Consider the following 18,966-nt stretch of genomic DNA (forward strand, 5'->3'; position numbering starts at 1 on the left):
AGCCTCCAATACTGAGGGAGGGCAAATAACCCCTGCCTATTCAGCCTCTCCCTATAGCTCAAACCCTCCAACCTTGGCAACATCCTTGTAAATCTTTTCTGAACCCTTTCAAGTTTCACAACATCCTTCCTGTAGCAGGGAGACCAGCATTACACACAGTATTCCCTAAGTGGCCTAACTGATGCCCTGCGCAGCCACAATATTAACTCATAACTCCTATACTCCACTGCTTTGACTAATAAAGGAAAGCATGCCAATGCTGCCTTCACTATCCTGTCCACCTGCAACTCCACTTTCAAGGAACTATGAACCTGAACTCCAAGGTCTCTTTGTTCAGCAGGACCTAACCATTAAGTATATAAGCCCTGCCCTGATCTGCCTTTCCAAAATGCAGCACCTCACATTTATCTAAATTAAGCTCCATCTGTCATTTCTCGGCCCATTGACCCATTTGCTCAAGATCCCATTATACTCTGAGGTAACCTTCTTGTTGTTGACTGCACCTCCAATTTTGGTGTCAGCTGTAATCTTATTAACCATGCCTCCTATATTCACATCCAAATCATTTACATAAATGATGGAAAGCAGTGAACATATCACTGATCCTTGTGGCACACTGCCAGTAACAGGTCTCCAATCTGAAAAGCGTCCCTCCACCACCACCCTCTGTCTTCTACCTTTGAGCCAGTTCTGTATCCAAGTGGCTAGTTCTCCGTGTATTACATGTGATCTGATCTTGTTAACTCGTCTACCATGAGGACTCTTGTTGAACGCCTTACTGGAAGTCCATATAGATCACGTTCTGCCCTCATCAATCCTCTTTGTGACTTCAAAAAACTTATTTAAATTAATGAGATATGATCTCCCATGCCACGTTGACAATCCTTAATGAATCATTGCCTTTCCAAATACATACAAATCCTGTCCCTCAGGATTCCCTCCAACATTATGCCCACCACCAATGTCAATCTCATCAGTCTATAGTTCCCTGGCTTTTCCTTACTATCTTTCTTAAATAGTGGTAACATGTTAGCCAACCTCCAGTCTTTTGGCACCTTACCTGTGGCTATCGATGATACAAATATCTCAGCAAAGGGCCCAGCAATCACTTCCCTAGCTTCCCACAGAGTTTGAAGGTACACCTGTCAATTAAAGCTTCATCAGGTGAGTGTAATTTTCATGTGTTTACAATATTTACATAGTCGTGTTTCTTCTATATTTTTATATTTATTTTAAAGGTTATTTTATTTTCAATGTTGGCATTTGGGAATGTTCATAATTTCAATTTGGTAGTGCTTTCAAGTTAGCTTTTTTGCTGCAAAAGGTTCTAAAGTACATAACTGTTCCTTTTTTTGTGTTTAATTATTTATTTTAGTTTACAAGTTATTTCAGCTAGGAATACCCAATACTGCACAAATACTGACCAGTATTTCAGACTTTACATAGGTTCTTATGGATAGTTCTTCTTTGCAGAAAACTAAACTCTGTTTTCACATGAATATCTATGATTCACTTAAAGATGCAATTTACAGAAACACAATCTCAACTTTAAATGAAGACTTAGCATATCAATACCATGTTCAAGTCCTTGCTATTTTCAATGCAATTCGTGAAACAAAATAGACGGATTTTCCTTGTTCTTGTAGTGGTCTGCTCTGATCTTAAAACCTTTTTTAAAACCCCTGTCAATAATCGGTTTTTCAATCTGATGTCAGTTCCTAAGTTTCTTTGAAATTGTTAAAAGTCCCTGGGGCTAGACTAATGTAATTCCCTGCAATATTTGTTTATGCATCTTTGGTCGGTGTAATTTAAAAATTATCCAAAAAACTCTGGACATTGTTTTGTAACTTTACATAATGATTGGTTGCTGATAATGAAACCAAAACTAATGTGATGTGTTAATTTCAGCCTGCTGTGTTTTAACTGCCATTTTATCCCGCCTCACATCCTACAATTGCATCATTTAGTCAAGTTAAAACAGAGCATTTGATGTTAAAATAATCTGTTATTCCTTTATTATTTGTTCATTGCTTAAATTCCATCTTTATCAAATGCTAACTTTGGTTATCATTACAATAGCAAATACTATGTAATGTGCTTCATCCAATGTTGCATAAATATGAAGCCCCAGTTCTCCAGCCCTCCCTTCAGTAGCCTTTGCTAGTGTTTTCTGAGTTTCATTAAGCTGGAGGTTGAAACCACTTTATGGTTTGTTTTCTTCATTTGTGATGTATCTCTTCTGAAAATGATTATTTTTGCAATTTGACTTAATTGTATACACTAACCTCAGGAGAGAACAATCAAGATTCCATTTCTGAGCACTTTGACTGATGCATCTCCTGAAATCAGGAGGTGAATTGGGCCAGCAAATAATTGTTTTTAAAAATCTAACCATTCATACTCGAAACAGAAAATCCAGTTATTGAGGTTGCATATGCAACACAATTTAAGTAGATAAACCATGACCCTAAAAATGCAAACCTTTGATTTGATAGAAAAGTCTTAATTTTCTGCCCTCACCAATGATCCAGCAATCTGGGCAACCTGTCAAGTGGAGTACAGTCTGGTGTTGAAAGCCACACAGCCAGCGATTGTCCTGCTATTGCCTGATGTTCCCAATACAAATTGTCCTGTTGTTAAAATTTGTTGGATGGAAGCCAGTGCTTTTGGGAACTTGATGCAGTACCTTACTTGCTGCACGTGTGAAACCAACATGAGAACACACCTGTTTGGTGGTTATACTATATTTTAAAATTGGAATTGTCCTTTTTGGAAGGGAATTAGTTTGTGAAAGCTGTGTTGTTTTAGATCTACGTACCTTTCCTTAGAAAACCCCGAATAACAAGATAGTAATTTTGTGAGCATTCATCTGGAGATGCAATTAATCCTAATTTTAGCAATCTCTCCTGCCTTTCGGTAAGCATGGATACTAATTCAAAAGCTTACAATGTAGTGTTCTCCTTTAGTGTTTATAACTCAAGGTCACCAATTTCAAGATTATTATTTCTTTTCCTTTTTAAAAGGAAGCACACTGCATACACCAGACTGGAGTAAAATAGGAGCAAGAAATACTTTCAATTCTCTACTACTACCAGCAAAAGAACATATTGCAATAAATTTAACTCGTGTGCCAAAATTATTTGTAAGAGCGAAGGAACTGAAACAGAGTAATTATGTTGCAGTTTGGTGTCATTTTGCATTGATGCACCTTTGTAATGATTTAAATACTAGTCTTAACAAGATCAACTAAGGAGGGGAAGAAAGAGTAAACAGGTGATCACGCTCCAATTGCAAAACACTCCTAATAATGCCACATTTGAAAGTCAATAGTAACAAAGGCTACATTATGGTGAAGGCTCACTTATCCAATCTCACCATTGTTTAGGTATCCTGAAAAATATTTGTTACCAAATCTGGTATTTGCCAAGTGCACAATTTCCAAAAACCTGCAGCACAATTTATGCTTGTTTTTATGTTTTCTAGCTAAAAGTGAACAAAGATGCATGTCATAATTTGATGTCTTGAATAATATAGTAAAGCAATTGTTTTATTTTCTTTCATTATTTTCCAATACAGTGGCTCAGTGGTTAGCACTGCTGCCTTACAGCACCAGGGTCCCAGGTTCGATTCCAGCTGTCTGTGTGGAGTTTGCACATTCTCCCCGTGTCTGCGTGGGTTTTCTCCGAGTGCTCCGGTTTCCTCCCACAGTCAGAAGATGTGCAGGTCAGGTGAATTGGCCATGCTAAATTACCCATAGTGTTAGGTGCATTAGTCAGAGGGAAATGGGTCTGTGTGGGTTACTCTTCGGAGAGTCGGTGTGGACTGGTTGGGCTGAAGGGCCTGTTTCCACACTGTAGAGAATCTAATCTAAATATCTCCACGGATTGGTTCAAAACAAAGCCCTCATTTGCAGACAGAAATATTCAGTTACATTTGAAGGTGTATTCAATTGCATGTCGAGTTTGAACTTAAATTTACATTTTTTCATCATGACAATTGACTTATTCATGTCTCGTTTCATCTATTCATCATGGACATACTGAAATAAGTTCCAATCACTTGTATTGCACAGCATCCACATTTACATCATCAGTTAACAATATTCAAATGATTCCTTCCCAGTTTTTGTTTTATAGCTTGCATTGTTTTGGTATACAATCCCAAGTATTTTATCCTGTTGCCATTTTAAACACCACTGTTTGACATTGTAATGTTGAAAATTCGCAAGGGACACCTTAACCTCTGTGCATTGAATAATGTATTTTTTAGTTTGAGTTACTGTGCATGGAACTACGTAACCTGTCAAGCCAGACCTCGGTCTTCATACAAGTGTTGCACGTACGAATGCTGCAGAGTGATGTAGATGCAGGAATTCCCTGAGTTGCTACTCCAAATCGGCATGTGTCTGCAGATGTTTCATATATGCAGTTATGTCACACATTCTTATGCACAGTGCCAAAATTCATCATGCTAATCATAAGATAAAATCTAAACTAATATATAAATTCTAGCTTCCAGTTATAGGACACAATTGCTCAGCTGAAGATAATTGTTCTTGCAATTGTCAATAGTATCATCAATGCCTTTGTAATGGTGTGTGGGGGTTGTCAAAATCCACATTAGGTTTTTGTTGTCAGCAATCAGGTATTCCCAAATGTGGTCAAGGTGGTGTCCATGCTTGGTGATGAACTTTTCCTTACAAATGAAAATAATCTGTTTTTCTTTTTATTTCCTTTAATGCTTTTCCCAACTGTTTTATCCTTTCTTGTCCACCTGTCTGTCTGGTGTTAGGAATTCTCACTCTGGCATTACAGATATTTTTCTGAGCTCCAAATGAGTAACCTATGGACCTTTTGCTGAAGGATGTTATAAATGAAAATTTGATTGCTATTCTATCAGCTTTGTGAATGGAATGAGGTGATGTGTATGAGAGAACAGTGTGTTTAAAATCCCCACCTCCACTTATTCCCCAATAACCACACGTTGTGTGTGAACGAGCTAGGAGGAATGAAGTCTACCTGACATTTTGGATGACTTTATTCTCTTAAGTTTGCTCTGTCAGCACAACTCTTGTAGGTGGGAGACCTACCTCATTGGTAACGAACTAGGATTAATCCAGAAGTATTCCATGTGGTGGTAATCTCCTGAATTTACACTTATGCTGCAGTGTTTTAAAATCTTGTTAATGTTCTTTGTTAGATTGAAGGGCGTACAATGGGTTTAGAGTAACTAAAGAGCCCTGACAGCGAGTATTGTATAACTTAACAATCTTTGTGAAAGTTAATGCTGCTGTACAGGTTTTATATGAACAGAAAGACCGCGAAAGTAACTTCTGCTTTGAGTAATACAGTATAGAGTTAGCGGATTTTGACCATTATGCTGCATTGGTAGATTTATCCAATTAGTTCTTCTCTTTCCCCATAGACAAGTATTTATTTTCCTTTTCAAGTGTTTATCAGATTTCCTTTTGCCAGTTATTATTGAATGTGCTTCCATCACTGTTTAGACTGTGTATCCCAGATTATCACCAATTCTTGAAAAAGTTATTCCTCACATTTTCATCTTTTGCTAATCACTTCAATTCTGTGTTCTCTGATTATTGGCCTTTCTAACACTGAAAACAGTTTATCCTCATTTAGTCCATCAAAACTCTTCATTGTTAAATCTCCTATTAACCCCCTCTAATTACTGAATAACTTTGGTTTCTACATATAATTTCTCGTTATATGTATAAGTTCCTTGTCTTTGGTATCATTTCAGTTAAATATATTCTGCACCATTCTAAGTTAATTTGTTCTATACAGAAAATTAAAGAATTACCAACTATCTCGGTATGTGTACAGGGTAAGGCTGAAAGAGATAAAATTTATTGAAGGTAGCTACAGAAAACATGTATAGTATCTCTAGAACGATGTATCTTTGAAAACGTATCTTTCTCGCAAGCCTAGTGGTGCTGACCATTGGTGTAGTAGAAGGCCGCCTACTTGCGGAACATTTCAGAGAACACCTCTGGGACACCCAGACCAACCAACCCAACCACCCCGTGGCTCAACACTTCAACTCCCCCTCCCACTCCACCAAGGACATGCAGGTCCTTGGATCCTCCATCACCAGACCATAGCAACACGATGGCTGGAGGAAGAACGCCTCATCTTCCGCCTAGGAACCCTCCAACCACAAGGGATGAACTCAGATTTCTCCAGTTTCCTCATTTCCCGTCCCCCCACCTTGTCTCAGTCCCAACCCTCGAACTCAGCACCACCTTCCTAACCTGCAATCTTCTTCCTGACCTCTCCGCGCCCACCCCCACTCCGGTTTATCACCCTCATCTTAACTTCCTTCCACCTATTGCATTTCCCCCAAGTCCCTCCTCTCTACCTTTTATCTTAGCCTGCTTGGCACACTCTCCTCATTCCTGAAGAAGGGCTCATGCCCGAAACGTCGATTCTCCTGCTCCTTGGATACTGCCTGACCTGCTGCACTTTTCCAGCAACACATTTTCAGCATTGGTGTAGTAGAACCTAAGTTGGCCATTCACTGCATGGAGGTGTATTTCCTTTCAGGCAGTGGAGAAAGAAAATGTTATCTATTTGTATTTGAGCAATAATTTGTCGAGTGACTTGTCAAAGAAACTGGAAACCTCTTGGTTCTCTGTACTGCAGAATATTAATAGAATTTCTAAAGAAATAATAATTGATCCGGTCAGGGTCGAATGGGAAGAATTCTGTTAATCATAGTCGTAATTTGTAGTTAAATGTGTTTGACAGTTGTCAAGTTACAGAGTGCTACAAACGTGTCTAAAAAATAAACAATAAGGGTGGCACAGTGGTTAGCACTGCTGCCTCACAGCGCCAGAGACCCGGGTTCAATTCCCGCCTCAGGCGACTCTCTGTGTGGAGTTTGCACATTCTCCACGTGTCTGCGTGGGTTTCCTCCGGGTGCTCCGGTTTCCTCCCACAATCTAAAAATGTGCAGGTTAGGTGAATTGGCCACACTAAATTGCCCGTAGTGTTAGGTGAAGGGGTAAATGTAGGGGAATGGGTCTGGGTGGGTTACGCTTCGGCGATGTGGACTTGTTGGACCAAAGGGCCTGTTTCCACACTAAGTAATCTAATCTAATCTAATGTTGTGTTCATTGCCGCTTGAGATGTGGCATATTAATGTTCTACTTATTTATGGACTAGACAGTACTAAATGTAGAACCCTGGTGTATGGTCATGTTGAGTATGAATATTCCAAAGTAAATTTACATGCACAGAAATATCTTCTGTTCTTATCCTTGAGAATTCAGTACCAATTAGGGCTGCTTTAGGCTATTAGTTATTTGGTCTTTTCTTCTTTGTGTTCGTATTTCTTAATTTTTTTCCCTAAACCTATTTTGTTGCATTCTGCTGCTATTGGCTTAAATCCAAACTCTCCCATCCTGATATATATCTCAAACACATCACTCCTTCTGTTGCAAAGATAGATGAAGAATCTCTAAATTTTGCATTTACAAGATCCTACAACGAAGGCGTGTAAGTTGCTCTTTCTGGGCACCACAGGTTCATGCAGCACTGACGTAAAAGAGAACCGTAATCTGGAGAACATCTCTGTTAAAGAAGGCACTCAAGCTCCGGGTGAGGCACAGCTTTCAAATGGCAGCAATTCCTCCATTAACAGAAAACGGCCACTGGAAGAGGGAAATAATGGTCACTCTCATCCTAAGTTTCGTGCCAAGAAGAGGAAGAAAACGCCTGGCCCCATTCTACCAAAGAACGCATTAATGCAATTAAATGAAATTAAACCTGGCCTCCAGTACAAACTCTTATCTCAATCTGGCCCTGTCCATGCTCCTGTTTTTATCATGGCTGTGGAAGTCAATGGACAAAGCTTTGAAGGATCTGGGTCCACCAAGAAAAAGGCCAAGTTGCATGTAGCAGAGAAAGCCTTGAGGTCATTTGTTCAGTTTCCAAATGCCTCTGAGGCCCACTTGGCAATGGGTCGAATGCTGCATGTTAATACGGATTTTACATCAGATCATTCTGACTTTCCAGATACTCTTTTTAATGGATTTGAAACCCCAGTACAAGGAGATGATCCTTATCTCTTGGGCTCCAATGGAGATGGTCCTTTCAGTTCAGGTGACTCTAACTCTTTTGGCGTCTCATGTGGTGTTGAAGGCAGTAGTATAGGTCAGTCAACACTGATGGCTCCATCTCCTTTTGCAATGACCAGTGGTAAGAACCCAGTAATGATCCTGAATGAACTGCGCCCAGGACTCAAATATGAGTTTATTTCGGAGAGTGGAGAAAGCCATGCAAAGAATTTCATCATGGCAGTAACTGTAGATGGTCGAACCTTTGAAGGGTCCGGGAGGAATAAGAAGTTGGCAAAGGCTCGTGCTGCTCAAGGAGCTCTTCAGACTCTGTTTAACATGCAACTGGATTCAACACCATCACGGCAACCCATTCCCAGTGAAGGTCTTCAGCTTCACCTGCCTCAGGTAAGAAAATTGTTTTTTACTCTTGGCATTGGTCCTTTTCATGGGAAGGGATGCTGTTTAACATTGGCCTAAAATAGTGGTAGGAATTTGGGAACTTAGTTAATACATATATTTTTATATAGATTGCTTTTCATACATCTACAGTACACCTTAAATTTGTATGAAATCACAGCGTTGGGCGATGTTAGCATTTCTCAGTGAGCAAATTGTTACCAAATTTACTACTGAGTTGTGCATGGCAACTCTACTGTATCTGCTATCATTGATCATGGCCTAGTGATCAGATCCCATTTCTACTGTGTCCTGCATTTTAAATTATCCTTGAAGTTTGAGTTAATGCATGAACAAATGTTTTGTAACTATCTTTTCTTGTCAAGGTTGCACCTTTTTTAGTGCTTCATTTTCCAGGTAAGGTGTTTGTGATGCTTCAAGTAAATATGCAATTGAGAGTGGACTACAAACCAAAATGGTGCTAGAAAGCTCTGAAATAATTACTCAAGAACACTTGACTCTGATTTTAAAGGGAATCTCCCTGTTGACGCAGATTGTTAAATTTGCAGTTACTGTCAGTTGTAATGACTTGGATAAATCTGTTAATTTAACTTGCTAGTCTTTTGAACTGAACAAGCCCGACAAGCCAGCAAGGTGCAATATATCAGCCATGATGTTGTGGCAGTAGTAATTTAAACATGAACTGGAATGGTTAGGAGAAAATAACAAGGCTGAACAAGTTGTTTTCTTTTTAAACCGTTCACTACAATCCCCTTTGAGACTGACCTTCAAAAAAAAATGAGGTGCCCAAACAGACACTAGAAATCAGAAAAGGCGAAATTTCACATTTTAAGTCTTTGTTATTGCACCAGATTAAATCAGCATAAATCAAGCTTGAGTTAAAAGGCAACTGATGCTTCAAACAAAGGTAGATTTTTGGATTAACTAATGCAACCGAAATAGGCCTTACAAAATGCTTGCCCTCTGTATCCCACTTCTGACAGATGTGCAGTGGAAGAAGGTAACTCTCTTCTAGCTGTCCAGTAAAGGTTCAACGTTCCCCACCACACTATTTGAAATTTTCATTAACTATCATCAATCATTTGGCACTGCTTGCATTTTCCAGATCTTTTAAGGTCCACCTGATGAACTGAGTTCCTGTATCCAACACCTTTATATTCATTAATCAATTCTGGTAGAATTGTTTTCCCAATTGCGAATTTCACTTCTGGTGTCCAGCATTTCTTTCAAAACAGGAAAGAGCTGTCTCAGTAGAGTTCCAGTTCTTTTTCTGCATACGTCTTAGCAGTAACTGTGTCTTTATTCTAAATGGAGGTACGAAACCTTTTGCTTCGTGTTTCGGGCCTTTATTTAAGTTTATTCCATTTAACTTGGAGTCAAAAGTACATCTTAAAACACAGTCACATTGTAAAATTCAGCATTCGTGACATATTTAAGCAATCCTTATGAGTGTAATTATTTATAACCTCATTATTGAAAGAATTACACTTGTTACCATTGCTGCTTCAATTTTATTTACATTGATAACCAGCATTTTGATAATCACTTTCACTGTGTGTTCATATCGAAATATAATGCTCTGTGGAGGCTTTAATATTAGCAAAAAGGGCTGTAAGTTAAATTTCACTTAACTTGTCTTAGAGAGATTTTGAAGTGTTTTCCTTTAGGATAGGAAATGAGACTTTTTTTAAAGGAAGTGTGCATAGGAAAATGGAGTTGAATTTTAATATGTCGATGGATTGAGAATCTGTTCAGCTGTTAACATTCTACAATATGAAATTTAAACACCACTCGCTTGAGGTCTGTAACAAAACTGTTGAAGTCATCCTAAATTAAGCCCTGTGGCATATTGTACTCCAATTCTGTACTTCTGACATGGCATCTTTTCTATTTCATGACCTGCTACTTTGTCCACTCATCTCCTGAATCAAAGGCCTTTTATGGAAGCCCACATTTCACTACACTTCATTCATCAACTTACCTCAGCATCTCATATCTTGTCAAGCACAATCTTCCATTCTGAAACTCAAATTAATGCATTCTCCCAACTAGGTACTTAATTTTATTTTTAATTAAAAATTTCAACACATTCCCTCCTTCATGTTAGCTTTATCTTGTTTTGAAAATGCATATTATGTTGATTTGTTTCAGTTCAGTATTGTTATGACATGGGGTAAACACTGCTTGATTTAACCCAGCAACACAGAAAAGATTTATCCTATGCAGTAACCTGTGAAAATTTGACAGGCCAAGAACTAGTTAAAGTAAAAGTAACAACTTTATTTCTTAAAGTATAACAGAAAATAATTAACTAACAACTATTTACAACTCCTTCCTCCAACTATCTTTGATTTTCCCTTCTATAATACTTGTCTGATAAAAGTCCCAATTAAGATTTATAAAACAAACTTCTTATCTCAAATTCAGGCAGCTTTCGGTCCTTCTCTGTATTCCTGTCTTCCTTTCTTCTTCTTGGGGATTCTGCTTCACAGGTTACTGTTCGGTAAAGGTACCTTTAAGAGAGCTATTCTCTGGGCAGTTGGCTGATGTCGTTGGCTTGGCAGTTCTCCTCTCAAATGTTCAATTTTCCCTGGTCTTATACCCCCAAAGCATTGAATTGTGTCATTAGCTTTTAAAATGATAAATATACTAAATTCAAACTGTGTTGGAGTTTGAGGTTTCTTTCGGGGGGGGGGGGGGGGGGTATAGTTTAAACTGATTGGCCAAATTCAAATCTGTTTTTGTCTCCAGGCAACCAGCTACCCCAGTAGCTGGACCACATGTTACATTGTACCTTATTGAGAATACTTTAGTGCTGTCACTGCTAGCTTTTAAATCTCTTAAAGGGACACCCACATCCTCATAACACCTCCCTCCTTGAGAAAAAATGAACCATCATAATGAAAAGATGGCGTCTTTTTTTCTATTTTTTTAAACACATTACCCTAACATACAGATAACTTTAATATAAGTTCACCTTAACTCCTTCCCATATGCATACATATATATAAAAATTAAATAAATACAAATCTCATGTAAACTCTATCAGTTAAATCCGCGATAACACATATGCGATTACATTCTTACGACCCACAACATGTATGATTTTAAATTTAAAAAGTCTAAAAGACTCCAATGAAATAGTTTCATATTCTTGCCTTTGAAGTGTCCTAAGAATGTAAACAAATTGTGATCCGTGTACACAACCGTCTCTGACACGTTGTTCGTGACGTACACATTAAAATGTTGTAAGGCCAGTACCAAACTCAAAAGTTCCTCTTCGATTTTGAAGTATTTCCTCTGGTGGGTGTTGATCTTCTTCAATAAGTAACTAACTGGCAGTTCAATCCCATTCTCGTTTTCCTGAAGGAGTACAGCTTATCCCTCAGAAGAGATGCACGGTGGTCTGCTAATATCTCAGCTAGGGAAAACGGTCTGCAATCAAAATGTCAAACTTGCCTTTTATCCTCAGAATCTGAGTGGCCAGCTGACTGGCATTTTCTTCATATCTTGAATTTTTGCTGTCCTCCTGAGCTGCCTCTCTTCCAGGGAGGCTGCCGAGATGTTCTGCAGGCAGTTTTTCCGTAATGCATCTTTTGTTAATGCGAATTGTCTATAACGCAATGGGGTGAATAGGAGACACTTTCTCTAAAATGCATACTTTTCATGTATATGTTGTCTATAGCGCGATTACACTTTAAGTGTATTTGTATTGTGTGATTTTTGTATAGTGCGGCATTGCACAAAAATGCAACCAATGTGTAATAGCAGAACTACCTGTACTTTTGGGCTGGCTGCAAGATGCATGCTGATAAACTTTTCTCCCTTTTGATTGAGTCTTACTGCTTCTCCAACAGCATTACTGAGATAGGGGTGCTCAGATTTCTGTTTGTAGTATTTGGGTTTGCAGTGCAGTTTGAAAGCTATGAAGGAATGCAGGTTGAGTGTACATGCAGAGCTGCTTGGTAATAAGGCCCGCCTCAGTTTGTCAACACAGCATCCCAGCTCTCAATATATTTAAAGGGCCCCTGAATCTCACCCTACACCCATTTTCCATACCACCTAAATTCCCCATGCTACTTGTGCTTCTTCAGATCCACCATACCACCCCTTGCCCCCACAGATTATCCAAGCCCCTTCAATCACTCATTCCTTCTCCCCGCATATTTCCATAGACAGTCATGCAGTATTCAGCAGCCCGGCCATAGCATTAGGGATCATTTTCAGTGTAGGAGAAAATATTAAGTTAAATTTCTCATTCCAGTGCTTGTCATTGACACTGTAAAATGACTTCTCCATTGAAAAAGATGTAAGCCTTTAAGTGGCCATTAAATTGTGAAAACAAACAACCATTTACCTGTGAACATTAAAGGTTAAGTATGTTATTACAGCCTCATAAAACTATCAATCATTCCCCTGCACAGTTGTGTCAACAGACTAAATCTTATGGAGTTCAACCAAATTCACACAAGTCACCACTATCATTATTACCGATCCTAGAGCCTGAAATTTAAAGAGCAAATTGAATGCTGTCCTTCTCAAAGCAGATTTACCTGCCTATCAGTGGAGGGGAGCAGCTACACAGATTACTTTGTATAGCTTTGCAAAAATAAGAGATTTTATTTCCATAACCAAATCTATCTGTACATTAAGGTTCCAGTCAAACCCTGGCGTGGGGCGTTTGCCAACATATTTTCTACATTCTTGAATATATTGTGACATTATTGGAGATGTCACATTTGTGGTCAGTCTGGTGGTTAACTTATTTTTTCAGGACAGACTTCTATGATAAATAATTAATTTAAAATATGTTTCAAAATAGCAGCTAATAGTGATCTTCACTTTTCAGAATGTTTATGCCTCCATTGGGAAATAAAAATCTGACTTGAGAAATTCACGAAGTTTGTTTAGAGTCATAGAGATGTTGTTTTAAAAAATTCTCAAGGTCAGGTTCGTAGGAGAGTAGTCTGACACAGAACAAACGACCAAGAGGCGAGTCTGCTAGAATATGGGCATTTTATTCCCCGCAGCGTCGCCACAACAGGTCTGGCTTATACTCACTCTACATGTTACCGGAACTGGGAGCCGTCAGTTCTCGTAGAGCGGTTGCCAACAACCCACGCTCGGCGGTTAAACGTAACCCCAGAGCAGACTCACCGAACTGGAGACTTTTCCAGCTGATATACTCTTTTCCAGATATAAACATTCATGTGAACAGCAGAGCAAGGCTAAAAAACACATTCCATTCTGGTTACATACAGATAAGAAGATTCACACGGGGAGGTGTGTAATAAGATTCACACGGGACTAAGCAACACCTGGAAACAGACCCTTTGGTCCAACCCGTCCATGCCGACCAGATATCCCAACCCAATCTAGTCCCACCTGCCAGCACCCGGCCCATATCCCTCCAAACCCTTCCTATTCATATACCCATCCAAATGCCTCTTAAATGTTGCAATTGTACCAGCATCCACCACATCCTCTTGCAGCTCATTCCAGACACGTACCACCCTCTGTGTGAAAAAGTTGCCCCATGGGTCTCCTTTATATCTTTTCCCTCTCACCCTAAATCTATGCCCTCTCGTTCTGGACTCCCCGACCCCAGGGAAAAGACTTTGTCTATTTATCCTATCCATAGAACCTGCATCCATCTCTGCAATGCTCTGGTGTGTTTCAACGTACAGAATCAGAACATTCCCATAATACACAGAGCAAAAAGCACTACATCTTCAAATCTTTTATTTTATTATCACATCTATGTTTGGTACCAATTGAGTAGATGATGTGCAGTATATGCATGCGAAGGAGAAGTGTAAGTGAGATGATGAATAATACCAAAAATAAATGGACACTGAGATCAAAACCTGCTTCAAGCCACAATGCTAGAGAATTGGCAGAAGACTAAATATCAGAGTTTAATAACAGCATTTACTCTGTGTCACATTTATGTTCAATACAACAGTGATCCTGAGAGTGAGGGGAAAGATTGAACCAGTATCTCATTGATGTGCATACAATATAACAGCTGTTATACCTTTTTATTGTCTGTATTAAAGGATCACTGTTAAACATGTTTCAGCTGAATCTATAAGCCCAATGTATATGAACACTGATTCGATATTACATACCAAGGTTGGGCATGATTATTTTTTGGATTTAGCTCTCCTCGCTACTTGCCTCTGCTGGCTGATACTTGAAAGTATCAAGAACTATCCAAAGTTCCAAAGCTCAATAAGGAATGATTGATGATTATAGCATTGCTGAGTTAGAACATTTCATGCCATTCTGGCACAGCATTGCTGTGGCAGACAGTAGCAATCTGTCAGTTAATGGTGTGTGTCATTTCCATGGTGTGTTGTCAAAACCCTTCACTATATTTCTGGATCTTGATGTTTTGCTGTGATTCTTTCCCATTGTAAACAAGACACTCCAAGCTTCTCAAGTTCTGTTCTTTAAGAAGCAAAACCTTCCAGTTAGCTAGATAGTACTCGTGATATTGATTATCAGGCCTCAGGGATACATGTATTTCTCACCTGTTGTTAAAAGTGATTGGTAAATTAATCACGTTATCTGTTAAATTAGTCATGTCAGCATTTTGCTAAGAGGTGATCTGATTACCCAGCTAATAATCCAAATAATAAAGATGCAATCTGCAATTTATATTCCTGCATAGATATCTCTTTTTAAATGCTAATAGATGATGTGAATGTATCACCAAAAAATGATTGTTGTATTTCATACCATCACTCAGCAAGGATAGATGATCATGCAAAGCTACCAAATAATTTTAAGAAAATTCAGGGCCAGAGTTATTCACTGCCAGAATTCCTTGGCAGTGTGGGGAGGCAGGAAGACCAGAAAAATGACATAGGCCATGCCATTTTGCCAGCTACAGGAAAGTTAGCTGTTGGGAGCCCAATTGAGACACTTAAATAGCTAATTACTTATATTTCCCTGCCTCTGCAGTCATTTTTCCAATATCAGGGTGTTTAACCCCTTCCTAAGCACACTCAACCCAGGGAGGATCACACCTATTTAACATGGTCACCGCACCAGTTATTATAGCCTTCAATTCACTTACCATTCTTAGAGAACACGTCAGCCATTGTGACACTCTCTTATTGCAGCTTTGCCCTCAGTGTAGGTAGCACTCACTCACTGCCTTGTCTATTTTTCTTTCTTTGGATTTTGTTTGTTGGCAAGATTAAAGAATCTTGCCTTTTTCATTATTGTGCTCCAGTGAGTTTTCAGCATATTGATTCTAAATTTTTCTCTCATTCTACTCCCTGCCCTCTGGAGTTAGGATGCATGAATACATGCAACTTTCACTCTCTGTGTCTCAATTGGCTACTCAATCAAACATGATTGTGTGGAATACTTCTATAAAACTGCCCTTCATAACTGAGGCCAATTATTATCTTCCTAATTCACCTTGATTGTGCAGTTCTTGCATATAATTTAATGCTCATCTTAGACTGTAGCCAAGTTAAGTTTGTGAGACTGAAGGAGATTTGGGTATGGTTAATTGGAGATGTAAGTACAGTAGTTAGGAATGCTGGAGTATATATGTCAGATTAAAGGTTTTCCATTGTTACTTAAGAACCATAAAGTTATGTGCCCCATAGTCTGAAAGATAGGTGCATAATAAAATTAAAACTGCACAACTTAATGGTGACATCAGAAGGCAACTTAAATGTTGAAAGAGTGCTTTTGAGATAATGTGGTTTAGTTTAAGATTCAATTCAAACATGGAAATTATGAATGAAAGTGGGCCATTTGGTCCCTCAAACCTGCTCTGCCATTCAATAAGAAATGTTTGCATTTCAAATTCCACATTCCATTCTCCTGCTCATAAGCCTGGCTTCTGTGCCAAACAAAAAACTATTTATTTCCACCTCAAAAATGATCAATGACCCTACCTCCTTGCCTTCTAGGCTAGAGAGTCTCAGCTTTGCAGAATGCTCTGAGAGAAAACAAATTTTGCTCATAATTTTAAAAACAATACCTCTTTGTTCTGGACTTTTCATCATTTTTGCTCCAACCTTGTCAAGATTATTAATGATTTCCTATACATTAATCAAACCACACCTCACTCTTCTAAACGCCCAAGGAAAACAAGCCGAGTCTGATCACCTTTTCTCCTCACATTCCAGTATCAATCCATTAAATCTCCTCTGAAAAGCATCCTTCAATGCCTTTACATCCTTCCCTAAATACAGAGATTGAACTGCACATAGTATTCAAGTTATGGTGTCACCGGTACCCAAACAACTTAAATATAACTGAAGTATAATGTAAATTCTATGTTTATTTACCCTCACAATAAAGGATGACATTCCATTATCCTCCTTAACTGCTTGCTGTACCTGTATACTCACTGACTTGTGCACTGGAACACCTAGAAACCCCTGCACCTATGAATTTTGCAATCATCCTCCATATGGTTTGCCTTTGCTTTTTTTATTCGTCCTGCCAAAGTGAATGTTTCATAATGTCTCACATTTTACCACATTTCGCTGACAGTAAGTTTGGTTTCTGCTAAGGCCACTGGGCTCCTGACCTCATTACAGCCTTGGTCCCAATCTGGACAAGAGAGCTAAATTACGCATGTGAGCTGAGACTGATTGCCCTTGATATCAAGGCAGAATTCAACCTAGTAAAGCATCAAGCAGTCCAAACAAAACTAGAATCACTGAGAATCAAGTCGTAACTGTTGGCTGGAAAGCATAAAGGAAGATGTTTGTGGTTGTTAAAGATCAGTTATCTCAACCATGGATATCACTGCATGAGTTCCTCAGGAGACCCAACCATCTTCAGCTGTTTCATCATTGATCTTCCCTCCATCATAAGGTCTGCATGGGGATGTTGCTGATGACTGCTTAAGGTGCTTAGTGGGCGGCACGGTGGCACAGTGGTTAGCACTGCTGCCTCACAGCGCCGGAGACCCGGGTTCAATTCCCGCCTCAGGCGACTGACTGTGTGGAGTTTGCACGTTCTCCCCGTGTCTGCGTGGGTTTCCTCCGGGTGCTCCGGTTTCCTCCCACAGTCCAAAGATGTGCAGGTCAGGTGAATTGGCTATGCTAAATTGCCCGTAGTGTTAGGTAAGGGGTAAATGTAGGGGTATGGGTGGGTTGCGCTTCGGCGGGTCGGTGTGGACTTGTTGGGCCGAAGGGCCTGTTTCCGCACTGTAATGTAATCTAAATCTAAATCTAAAGGTTCAGCACCATTCATGATTCCTACAATACTTAAGCAGAATGTGTTCATGTGCAGCAAGATCTGGGCAACGTCAAGGCTTGGGTTAGAGAAAGCAGTAGAAGCAGGTACACTTAGGACATAGAAAACACATTTGGATAGCTACATGAGTAGGAAAGGTTTCGAGGGATACTAGCCAAATACTGGCAAATGCGACTAGTTTAGTTTGGAAAATTTGGTCAGCATGGTCGAGTTGGATTGAAAGAGTCTGTTCCTGTTCTGTCTGACAAGTGCCCAGTTAAATTCATATCACAAGTGCCAGACAATGACCACCTCCAAGAAGGAGAGAATATAAGCAACACCTTTAATGCTGTAATGCTGTCAATATGTTGGAAGTTATCATTAGGCAAAAACTAAACTGGGCCATCCATATGCCTCCTATAGCTATCGAAGCGGGTTACAGGCTAGGAATTCTGTTGCAAGTAACTCTCCACTTGACTGCACATTGTTTGTCCACCATATACAAAGCACATGTCAAGAATTCCTCAGAAAACATCCCTCTTGCCTGAATAGGTGCATCTCCAAGAATGGATGAAGACTCGCCATCTGAGGTAGTTTGGGTTGAGGTTAGGAATAGGAAAGGTGAGATCACCCTGTTAGGAGTTTTTTTACAGGCCTCCTAATAGTCCTAGAAACGTAGAAGAAAGCATTGCGAGGATGATTCAAGAGAAGAGTGAAAGTAATAGGGTGGTTGTTATGGGGGACTTTAACTTTCCTGATATTGATTGGGAAAGCTATAGCTCAAGTTCGTTAGATGGGTCAGTGTTTGTCCAATGTGTGCAGGAGGGTTTCCTGACACAATATGTAGATAGGCCAACAAGAGGTGAGGCCATACTGGATTTGGTTCTGGGTAATGAACCAGGCCAGGTGTTAGAATTAGAGGTAGGTGAGCACTTTGGGGACAGTGACCACAATTCGGTGACCTTTACCTAGTGATGGAGAGGGATAAGTGTGCACTACAGGGCAAGAGTTATAGATGGGGGCAAGGAAATTATGATGCTGTGAGGCATGACTTAGGATGTGTGCCCTGGAAAAGTAAGCTTCAAGGCAAGGGTGTAATTGATATGTGGAGCTTGTTCAAGGAGCAACTATTGAGTGTCCTTGATAAGTATATACCCATCAGGCAGGGAGGAAAGGGTCGTGTGAGGGAGCCGTGGTTTAATAAGGAATTGGAATCCCTTGTTAAATGGAAGAGGGCGGCCAATGTAAAGATG

General features: G+C 39.5%; 1 protein-coding gene across 6 annotated transcripts in view; it reads left to right on the top strand.

Annotated features, from left to right (window-relative positions):
• The window catches only part of LOC122551398 (double-stranded RNA-specific editase 1-like), a 322,482-nt gene that overhangs the window by 228,519 nt on the left and 74,997 nt on the right, over positions 1-18,966 (top strand). For 4 of the 6 annotated variants that reach the window (XM_043693228.1, XM_043693225.1, XM_043693224.1 and 1 more), the window contains one exon: positions 7,500-8,485. In XM_043693228.1, coding sequence (XP_043549163.1) covers positions 7,500-8,485 — 986 coding nt within the window. The remainder of the gene's footprint in view (positions 1-7,499; positions 8,486-18,966) is intronic. The other 2 variants (XM_043693226.1, XM_043693227.1) reach the window with 1 other exon arrangement.

This window comes from Chiloscyllium plagiosum, chromosome 7 (assembly GCF_004010195.1).
Source record: "Chiloscyllium plagiosum isolate BGI_BamShark_2017 chromosome 7, ASM401019v2, whole genome shotgun sequence".
In the NCBI taxonomy this organism is placed as follows: domain Eukaryota; kingdom Metazoa; phylum Chordata; class Chondrichthyes; order Orectolobiformes; family Hemiscylliidae; genus Chiloscyllium; species Chiloscyllium plagiosum.